General features: G+C 39.1%; 1 protein-coding gene across 2 annotated transcripts in view; it reads right to left on the bottom strand.

Moving 5' to 3' along the window:
- Nucleotides 1-5,184: 5,184 nt before the first annotated feature.
- LOC109483345 (coiled-coil domain-containing protein 154-like) overlaps nucleotides 5,185-11,770 on the bottom strand; it is a 24,064-nt gene continuing 17,478 nt past the window's right edge. For both annotated transcript variants that reach the window (XM_019786337.1, XM_019786339.1), the window contains exons 16-17: nucleotides 7,964-8,166; nucleotides 5,185-6,007 (exon numbers count right to left, since the gene is read on the bottom strand). In XM_019786337.1, the coding sequence (XP_019641896.1) occupies nucleotides 5,710-6,007; nucleotides 7,964-8,166 (501 nt within the window). In that variant the 3' untranslated portion in view covers nucleotides 5,185-5,709. The remainder of the gene's footprint in view (nucleotides 6,008-7,963; nucleotides 8,167-11,770) is intronic.

The raw sequence follows: 11,770 nt of genomic DNA, 5'->3' as shown, positions 1-11,770 counted from the left end.
TTCGAGAGACGTCCTGTAAAGCTGTGCGCAAATTTGTGAAACTTTTATTGAGTACGGCGAAACGCCTGTGCGTAGCGTCTTTTGTGTCAGAAATCTTACATATTGTTTTTTGTCGTTAAAGCATATATTAGGCAGAGTTGTACTATAAAATAACATGATACTTGTCGATCATGAAAGGAAAACATGGGTTTTGTGAATTAAATCACGAAAAAGTGACAGTTCTTAAAACTGAATAGGGAGCCAGGCGACATTCAATATGTGTAACATGTGGGGTCGTGTAGCGTACCGGCAGAGTGTTCGTCTCAGAACCATGGGGTCCCGAGTTCGAATCCTGCCATGCCACCGTGTGCCATTGGCACTTAACACAACTTTCCTCACTTCACTCAGGTGAAAATGAGTACCTAGCTTTGGATAGGACGTTCCTCGGATAGGACGTTAAATGGAGGTCTTGTGTTTGGAGAGAACCACTCCCCACGCACGTTGAAGAACCCACCACACCTTTCGGTAAAGAGTACGGAAAGGACCCAGTGTGTAATGGTACAAATACTATACCATCTGGAAGTTGGTGATTCACTTCAAATCATTCCTGTTAGAGCAACGCGCTCTACCGGTAAATTTCGTGTATTACTCAGCGTTTTTATTTTCAGGTGTGGAGGTTGAAAGTAAACAGTGACGTCATTAGGGGTCGGTGTGAGAAAGGCGGTCCAGACCTCAGCTGAAACCTTGTCACCAACAACCAACCGTTCAACGTTGGCTGACGCTCAGGAACAGTCTGACCAGATTTAGGCTGCGGATTTTAGTCAAATTTGACCCCCGAACACGCCCCGAACTGACCTACTCCAGAAAACCGGCCAACCACGGCTGAATTTCCCGTCTACACCCAATATTCGAACACACTGTATCCAACCTCGCCAAAAACCAGCTAAGCACAGCCGACCTTGTTCCCGACCTACTCCCAACCATCGTTGGGGGGAGAGTTGGGCAGTGTTCGGGAGGCTGTGTGACAGAGGCTTACAGGAGAGGTTACATCTCAGGGCAGGGCAGGAGCGTGATTAATGACACACAGGAATGCGGCGGGCTGCGCACCTGGGAGACTGTGTCAAAGTTCAGATCTGGTAGTGTAGACTGGGGCGTATCATACTACACGACGGGGAAGGGGGGTGGGGTCACTCTTACATATCCGTCGTAAAATCGTCGTACGAACGCAAACAAATGAATTCTTCGGATTAAGTCGTGCATCGTACAAAATCGTCAAGGACTGGGATTCACATTCGTCGTAAGAACGTCGTACGATCAGAAACAAAGGCATTAATTCTTTAGAGTAGTCGTGGATTTGTCGTAAAATTCAGCCGCTGGTTGAAAACCGGGTTGGCTTAGATCGATTCTTGTCGGTAATTCGTTTTGTCACAGCCTGCTTGAAATTCTACGACATCAAAATCGTACGTCAATCTTACGGCGAAGCTGTAAAGTGTACTTGCTACTGTGGCTAAATGTACTTAATTAAACTTGCTTGAAGACTTCGTTTTGAACGAAGCAACGCGGTGGTATTTTGAAACGAAAGGATGCGCTATACATGTATCTCTGAAAAAAACAACCTTCATTACCCGTGTTGTCAAATACGGCAATATTATTCCCCGATCACAGTTATTACAAACTGTTAATGTATCAGGCAACGAGTTAGTATAATACATTTCATGACAAACCATTATCACTTGGATATAGTATGTGTGTATGCATGATGATAAATGACACTCATCCAACAAATAAGGAACAATAGAACTACTGTTGTTGGGCGTCCCTGTACATTTAGGGAAAGAACAATCCGCAACGTCCTTGACACAATGCTGTAATACAACAGAAAAGAAAATGAATTTCCAGAATTTGAAGCATGTACATCTAATTCTACTTCTTTAAAATTAAAAAAAGAAGATGCCAGGGGAAAAATAAAAAAAAGGACAATGCATCCCGTTATTCTTGCTGTCGCGCTTATTCATTTAGTTAGTAGTTCATTTTCGTACTTATCTTTATTATGGGACACTCAATGGTTGGGAAGCATATGCACCCCAAATCTCATACACCATTGCCGGGATCTAGGAGTGACTTAGCAGCAAGTAAGAGGTATTAAATAGCCGATTGCAGAGATAGATAACTCATTTGAGGGACCTCTAATAGTAATCACAGTGAAGGACGTACAAGCACTAGCTAAAAATCGAGCAGCATAGATTTAGACCAAGAAGCAAGGATGAAGGTTAGTATGTGTTGTGTTCTTCAGACCGGTTGCCCCTTGCATTTTTGTGTGAATGGATTTACTTTCGTGGTGGTTTTATTTTGCGCTAGGGAGGGGGGGGGGTGGTCACGGCATTTGAAGTTCAAGGTTGAAATAGTTCTAACATAAAAGAAATGAAAAGCACGTATTGGCGATTTCACATTTTTGCGTTAAGAAGACAGCAAAATAAAACCAACTCGAAAGTAATAATATTATGCTTTTTTTCCCATTTTTTCTTATCAAACCGTGTGGCATTTTAAAAATTCTTGCTGGCCCACCCCTTATCGTTCTGAATGGATCAGTCCATTATCGCTGACTGTATGTGGTATATATCACTTATTTTTTTTTTGCACGGACCGGTAGTCAAATATTACCCTGCAAACACTCCGCCGGCCGATTACTTCCGTAACATAACACTGGCCTTACAAACCACGGAGGCAAGCAGCCGCTTGTTTGGTCCAAACTTCACGTATTGCAAACGGTACTGTAACACAGAGCCTAGATATACATGTAGAAATCGTGTGAACACATGCAAACTATACTTAAAATACATTAAAGAAACCATAGCTGCACACGTGTATATCACTTTACACGTACACACGCGTATGATGAAACCAACCTGTAGTACATTTCACACTTTGCGATAACCTAGTTTCTTCATTGTTGATATAATCCAAATAATGCAAAAAAGGCCAAAACAATTTGCGGTTTAAAACACATATTCATGTTACTGTGTCACATATTGTGGGCTGATTAGGCTTTTACAAATCACACAGTCTATACTACTTATAGTTAGAGTATATCGTCGATGAGATAAAAAATAAAGTCAACTTATATATCACAGCTCATGTGTGAGATAGAATTATTTTAGTTATTTAATAGCTAAAGACAGCAGCATACTATAGATAAAATATTTTAACAGTAATACAAAATTGGTCGCGACACAATGTTTCATGTAAACATAGACCATTTAATATAGTTGAAACATCTGTATGCCAAATTCTGTCGACACACGTCAGTACGGGTTGTACCTAGAGACAAAACACAACAAAAAGTCACAAACAACCAGGGACGGACTTTGCTACACGCTTGTCTGTTCTCTCACGCCGTCCTGTCAGCTCAGGCAAGTGGAAAGTCAACAGTTTGGGTAAATACTTGCCGATACACAATGCCTCTCCTTTACCAAAATAGACCTCTTCGTATGTCATTCGGCACCATTTACCGTGAAAGGCGGTTCATGGCCGTTTTTGTTTTAGGAGGAGAGGGCAAACACTATACTGTAAATTATGTACAGCGCAAATAGCACGGCAAAAGGGCTCTGCATTATTCAAACTGTCATAAGCATTGTCAGAAGTTTTCCGACGCGACCTATATAGCTCTATGGCAAGCGTTATGCTGTACAAATGTACTGTCTATAAAACTTTTTTATTTCATACAGTAACGACAATCATGACAACATAAGGTTTTAAACCAAACTTTAAACAAGTAAACTATATCAGTCTGTGACAAAAAGACAACTTACAAAACCTTCCGATATGTACGTCACCGGAATATTACATATAACATCAAGTGAGTCTACTAAGGGACGGGCAAGAACGTATTTTTAACATGCGTGTGGCAACATGTTTGGGCATTTTTCTGAGGAAAATACTTGTTTTTAGAGTTAAATTCTTTTCTTTCTTTTGCCAATACGACTTTTCTTCCAGTAAAGTACACTTAAGCTTCTAAAATGTACATGATGCATGTACGCAAGTTCCCAACTGGCATTTTAAGGCCCCTATGGACGGCATAGCTTTGTTAGTTACTGTACTAACAATCAGATGGGCTTTATCATAAACCCCGTTATATAGCCGGTTTTACAATTACACTAGTGGGTACATATACGTTTACAGATATGGTATCAGGGTAATAGGTATGTAATTAAGTGATCTCTGAGTGTCCTGAGAACTTCCATGGATACAAGATGGTATTTTAAGAAATGGAGTTGAAGTTAGAATAGTCAAATTTTGAAATGTCTTAACCCACGGGAAAGACACATTTAAAATGCAGTAAGACCTGAATCACAAAAGCATTTTGTTGATAGAAAATGTCGAGAAATTCCATAGAACATGAAAAACAGCCAGTACCCTGCTCAAAATGTTAATATCATCTATAAGTTTACTTTTCATCAAGTGTTTTTTAAGTACTGAAGGTTTGAAAAGTATGTATCTGTCAACATTAAATCAGAAATGACAAATTCAGTATCAGAGGTTACACAACAACATAAACATACTTTAAGAGGCTATTAACTTAATGTATCTCTGAACACAATGCACTAATAATTCTACTGCATGATACACACATTTACGGATGTAGAGGAAACGTTAAAAAACTTTTCAAATTCTCAAATGATATTTTGTGGCTGCTTACTAAAGGTTATTAAGTTTTAGATGGCATGATGGAGCAAGCCAATTAATACCAATATCCTAATGTTATAGTGTAATAAACATATTTTCTATTTTGGTAATTACAAGTTAATCTTATGTACACGACATACAACACAAATTAAGTACTAAAATTACAATCATGGTAAGCTAAGTACTGCCCTCACAATATACAGAATGGCATTTCAATACAGATATCACAAATTTAAATGAATACATGCATATTATATATACAACTAGATACAAGGAAACACCACTAAAATGGCATGCAACATATTTAGTATTTTTGGTAAGGGACACTTTTAGTATTACTTAATGGCAAGCAAGTTTAACCTTTTAATGTTCATTCAAAACCAGGCCACATGTATACAGTCTTTTGTTGTTGTTCGACATACATTGTATAAACACAATGTATTATAATATAAGTTTACAAATATAGATCATGGCAGTTTATATAAACTTTCCTGATAGTTAATGGCATTATAAAACAGCATAGTAAGTAAATTTATTTATTTATTTTTTTGTTACATTTTTACATTGTGCAGTGGCCTCAAAGCAATAGCCTGGCTTTGTCGTCTGTCCTGTTACAGTTTTACATGTATATTTATTGTTGGACTGTTTGGTTGTAGCTAAACCTAGGGCCAATAATGTCATTTCTCAACATATTATATAAAATAAATTTTTAATCAAGCAATCTGTCTTGCAATGTTCTTTACACCAAAAAAGTCCACTGCAATTTTCAAAACTTCTATCCTTATAGTAACTGGAACTTTTTCTACTTGAACACAAGTAATGTAGTGAAATCCTTTAACTTACGAAAAATATACATTATAACATACATGTACATGCACAGGTGATTAAACCATCAGTAGTTATTAATATATGCCCAGGTCATGTGATCATGGCATGTCCATAAATGGAAATCCAGAAAGCTGCTGTAGGAAAAGAAAAGGCTTTCAGCTAGCCACTGCTGAGATTGTATGATGTTGAGGATTTGTCGATGTTCATATCATGTTGAACTTATTTCAAGGGAAAAGGGTCTATTTCTGCTGTCCCTCCCCATTCGTCGCCGTCTGAACCCTCGTCGTCTTTCCTCGGAGTAGGCGACTGTTTCTTTGCCTTTGAGCTGCTCCTTTGTGGGGTGGGGGTTCGTTTATCAGGAGTGTGTCCTCTCTGGCTTGGAGTCAGACCTCTTTGTTGTGGTCGGTCCTCCTGTTTTGGGGTTTGAGGAGGTTTGGGAGAGGGAGTTTTGGGTTGTGGAGTTGGGCTGTGTTCTCTTTCCAACACCTGCAGCCAGCATCGTTTGATCTTCCACCACCTACGGAAGAAAATGTTCTGTAAGATTTCAAACTTTTAACATTTCTTCTAAACTAGGACCACAAAGCAGTTATACCGTAACAGTTTTTAAAAATACTTTGGGATTGAAAATACCTTCAACAACTTTTCATTGATTTGAATCAAGAGGCTGGTATCAAAACATACAAATGCACACTACTATCAAGTTAAACATTCTTCCAGTTGGCAATCTTGAATGAGTAAGTACTGAACCTAAAAGAGAACACAAAAAAACATGTAACACTTAATATACAGACAATGGAATTGGCTGTATCAATCCATTGTGTAGAAGATGGTAGTAGAAGTCAAACTGAGATGTCCAACTTAATTTACTGTAGGCTCAAGTTGCTGATAGATGGGAGATGTATTTGCATGATGTGTTTTTAATGGACATTTTTAATCTATCAGAGGCACTTCAATACCAATTACTCCTAAAACTGAAATGGGTAACAATCCAGGCATTGAGGAAGAAAGCAGGAAATTTTCTGACTTTAGGTTTAACATTTTCAGCGTTGTACGAGAGAGGGAATATCATACACAAATACACAGTGACCTAAAAATGCCAAGTCAGCACTTCATGAAATTTGCTAAAACAGTTCCTGTGGCCACAAACTTTTTACCTGTGCAAAAGCAATTATTTAAACAAACAGAACCATATGTTCCCTGGAGAGAAACAATGTGGCAAAAGGATTAGGAGTAGAGAAAGGCTGACTGTGCCCTGCTGCAGGCACACAATCTGGAGCGGCGGCCCTGAATGTGAGGAGAACTTCCCTTTTGTCACTTCCTCCTCCTTTGCCAACAAACTTATCTTTGGGCACATATGTTTAGTGGAGGAAAAAATATGATCTATCACCTTTCTATTTGTTCTGTTCAACTCACATCTGTTGCCTGACTCTGTGTGAAGTGATGGCGAGACTTCCTGATTGGTTGAGGGAGATGGGGGACAAGTGCGGCCAGCCGCTAGTTTGCAAAAACAAGCTCTCCACGCTTGATAGAACCGTCGCGACACAATAAAATCAGTGTGAAAGATAGAAAACAGCAGATGGGGAGCCTGATCCACTATCAGCTTGTATATACAGGACGAGAGGCCAATGCTATTGCCATTTCTGTATGTCCTGGAAACAGAACATCGAGAGCGGACCCAGGCCGAATGGCCTCGTGCCGCACCTGTCGTGTAAAGACAAAAAAGGTGTCCATATACTCCATATGCTGGCAGAAACCTGGGCGAACCATGTGGCTAATGGCCAAAAGTTGATTTCAATCAACCGACAATGTCATGGATGAATTATTGGACTAGCGAGAGTGATAGCACATCTGGTGTGTCCTTCGTCTTGTGAGCTTAAGGTCCCATCTGTATAAGGGCTAATGTACGTTAGGCATAACACTTTAACCAACATACAAGATAAAGCACATGCTTCAGATTGGAACAAGGTCAAAGAAATGAATGCACAATGATCTTTTGTTTTCTGATGTTAGAAAAGTTTCAGGTATCATATTCTAACACTGAAATTCTGAGATTTTTAGCTGCTGTATGTGGCTACCCAAAGGATTATGCTCAATAAGCCAATCTGCTCCTACTAAATGCTGGTTAGAAATAGTGAGAATAATTATGTTCACATAGTGCCTGTCTCCTCAACAGTGCTATCACCAAACTAGGCGGTGAATGTGTGGGACCTACATTGCTGTTGCTGTTGATAATAGAATTGACATATATCAGCATATGGACTGCAACAAGAAGATGTTTTGTAATCCGTTAAGAACTCACATTCAGTAGGCTGGATATCAATTGTGTTAAAAGTGATGGCACCTCTTAATTTTGCCAAAATTTCTTTAAGTTTAAGCTCTAGTTCTGAAACTGTAACAGTCATCAAGTTAACGTTGTATAGCCTTGTAGGCCGTCAGACTTTTAGTGAACTGCATACACGTGCATCCTTCTCACCTGTATGCCTGATACATGCCCCACTTGTTCAGGGTGACTCGTGAGGTGAAGTCGTCCTCAGGACTGCGGATGAAGAACGGTAGCCTGGGTTCCTGACGTGGAGGCGGTTCGGCAGGCACGGCGGGTTCTCGGTTCTTCAGGTTGATGACATCAGCACGTAGCCTGATGAGCTCCTCACGCAGAGCCTGAACCTCTTCAATTCTCTAAATACAAAAAAAGAGAGAGAGATCCCGTATGAATGCTATGCGGCATTGCCATATTTCTGTACAATTAAAACAAAACACTGTCACAATGGCATTGGGCTTCTCTAATACTAAATAGTACATGAGACAGGTAGATGGAAACAGGAAATAAAGAAAGGTAGCCTTAAAGTTTGTACCATTCAATTCCTCAGGGAGACCATTTTGAATCCCAATTTGACTTTCCTGTCAGTATGTGGTTAAATCATTCTTCCACTCACTTCCTGTCTACTGTATTCATTACAACTACAAACACACAAAGCCACCGATAACAAAACCTCTAAAGAGGTAACAAACGGAATAATCATGTGTGATTGAGTCAGATATGTTGCATTTCAACGCATTGGGGTACATTATGTCTGCAAGGTTGTATGTCAGTCTAAAACCCAGGGACAAATAGTTGCATGCTCCATGTTAAGTGTAACTATATGGCATGCCATGGTATGCATATATTGCAATCATGTATCCTACTACCCCACAATGAGGTTTCATTCTAGACTAAGTGGCTGTTTTCCCTTCAAGTGGTAATAATTCCACATCACAATACTCATCACCATAACATATCACAAACTGAAACATACAGTCATATATCAATCTGCAAATTGAATATACTTCACACAAGTAACTAGTACATGTATGTACATGATTGCAATACACGTATGGGACAGCTAAAATACAAAAAAAGCTAGTAAGCCATCAGCATGCTGGATTAGGTTCACAATTAGTATGGCTGGCTTACGTTTTCCTGATATTTGAAAAGAATTAGAAATGATATACTTTACTACAATTAACAATTACTACCTAATATCGACAATGTAATACATGTACATATTGTCTTCATTCTATGGTCTAATGTACTCTTTATTGTCTTAAACAACAAGTTACAGAAGAATGACTGTTTAGTCACAGAAAGGAGCATTGTGTACAATTGCAATTATCGCGCAATGCTTTGAGGTACAAAATGCAGAATGTATTAACCTGTAGCAACAGAACATTTAGCTACAAGTACTGAACTGATGGGTTAACTAAATGTGTTTCAAGAGTCGAATTTGGGGAAACCTTGTGACTTTAGGTATTTGGGATGTCACCTTCTGTATGATTAAAGTCACTGTTTGTGCATACACAAGCTATTAAGTGATAGCCTTATCAAAACATGGTAATGCCCAGGAAAATGTGTTACAATTTAAGGCTATCTGCAAGCAAACCATCCACCATTAACAATCACTGTACCGTACAGGTGATAAGATACACTATTGCCAACATTGTAAAATATTGTTAAAGTAGTTTGTTACAACTACTACCCAATGTGTATTCATTCATGTTGGCAGCTATATGTACATAATGTATAATAACTTTCTGTTTAACTACTTAAAAGCATACTTGCACACATGCGTAAAATAATGTTGCTTTTACTTTTCCTTATGCACAATGACTAAACAATGACTACCTAGGAAGATAGTCAGTGTTAGTTTTTGTATCAATTCAGCTATGTTTTGTACCACACTTTGCAAGTTTGGCTATCAATGCCCCATTAGTGGCTGGCCTGTAAAGGTTTTGTCCCAACGTCGGGCCTAACGTACAGCCACATGTAATCCACAACACGAGACACTCAGTGCTTAGCAGGCGTATCCTGTAATCTCGGAGTAAACAGGCTTAGTCTGGTTTACAACAAAAATGCATTTAGATAATTTGTGGCGGTCTTTTCGACGTGCTGTACTTTGGCTTTTATCAACTGCAATCTGTATTCAAATGGGTTCATTCCTGAATGAGATTTCCTTAGTCTATGGCTGGTTAAAGTCACTGAGGTATGTGTATGGCACAGAAATTTGTTTGTCTGAGTGAGTGTGTGTATGATTTTGTGATATACCAGTTTTCAGTCACTTAGAACTGTACCGCGAACTTATCATTACCGTGAACAAAAAATTCACCAACTTTCTTTTTTCTGTACCTGCCGCCACCGCAAATGTATAGCTCTGCGAACATGTCCATTTTTCTCAGACTGCGAACTTTTGCTACCGCAAACATAAAGTGACTTACAGTACTCTTTTTGTACTGCATGTATATCTCAAGGGCAGGTTGGTTCTATTTATTCAAAAAGGTCATACCGCAGCACACAGAAATCCAGTGTTCATGCACCTGTGATATGACTGTCATAGATTTACATCTATACAGGCAAACAAACCTTGGGTTCACAACACGACTGTATATATAAAATACCTTTCTGCAGTTTGAGTTTCTATGCCAGGGTGTCAAAAGTCAAATTAATACAACCAAACATGTGTGTTATCCAGCTCAAATAGCTGTGTAATATACCCCCAACAGCCGTATAAGATGTGCAAAATCAACAGAAAGTGGCAAACAGGGGCTAGGGATTCCTGCCAACATTGTGCATCGTCCCTCAGAACTTGATAGCGAGAACAAAAACCAACATGCGAATCACTCCAGGTGTGATTATCGTGGGTTTGTTCATCGCCAATGGCGTGAGATAACCCGGGCCGAGATAGGCCGCACGGAGAGGGGAACGTGCCACGAGTAGGGCTGCCGCGGGGCTAAACAGCTCTATTCGCCGTCTCTGTTCAAACACAAACTGCCAAAACACCAAGGATCGTGGGGAAAACACTTAAGACAGAGCACACCTGCATCACCAAAGGGCTGTCTATTAACACACATGGGCCAGAGTTTGTGTGCAATACAGATATGGAACTGCTCACATTGTTCCACATGTTTTTTTAGTATAGTGTAACAGTGGTTAGACTGGTTGAAGCATTATGACACGTTAGTGCATGGCAACAGTCTACATGAGAAAATATTTCAAATAATCCAATATAAATTATCAATGATTATCATTACCAACCAAAGTCATACATAGGGAACCTTAAGAATTTAGGGCCTTCAAGGCATCTCAAAATAAAAGGGAAATCAGTGTTAAAAAATGTTAAAATATTATGATACACAATCATGTATGATGGTAAACATTGTACCTTTGGATATTATTTACATGTATGAAGGAATGCAGAAACTACTAATTGTTAACTACAAGTCACACATACATTACAAGTCCTTTATGAAAACAAAATTGTTTAAACATTGAACATTGATACAGTCAACTGCCTTGAATACTAATCCAATTCCTTTGCCCTTTTCATTTAATACAATTTTGTTCCCAATGCAGTCAGACTTCCAAGTTTGCAAAGGCTAGGTCAGCTTATCTGCGACATGTCAAGACATTTTGGACACCAGCCAATCTTTGAACCACAAAGAATATTGACAGATTTTTTTCGACTCAGTGGGCTTATTTGTTCACCTGTTGGCTGAACTTTGAAATGTCACCACTGGCAAATAATCCTACATTGTGTGGAGAACAGAGGAGTATTTACCTGGGATTATGAAGTCAGGGTATTATCTGTTATTGGGAAGTTGGGAGGAGTTTAAACTGACGTAGAGGGTGCCCCTTAATGTACCTCAAGAGCACAGTTTGGATTCCAAACCAATTTTTCATCTACAGTCTTTAAGAACAGTTGGAAAGAAAATAATTTTACACTATTGTCATTAATTCACTTTAAGCAAG

The sequence above is a fragment of the Branchiostoma belcheri genome, unplaced genomic scaffold (assembly GCF_001625305.1).
Source record: "Branchiostoma belcheri isolate BF01 breed outbred unplaced genomic scaffold, Haploidv18h27 scaffold64, whole genome shotgun sequence".
Classification (NCBI taxonomy): domain Eukaryota; kingdom Metazoa; phylum Chordata; class Leptocardii; order Amphioxiformes; family Branchiostomatidae; genus Branchiostoma; species Branchiostoma belcheri.
The sequence above is the reverse complement of the archived record's forward strand: the minus strand, read 5'-3'. Positions and strand labels throughout refer to the sequence as shown.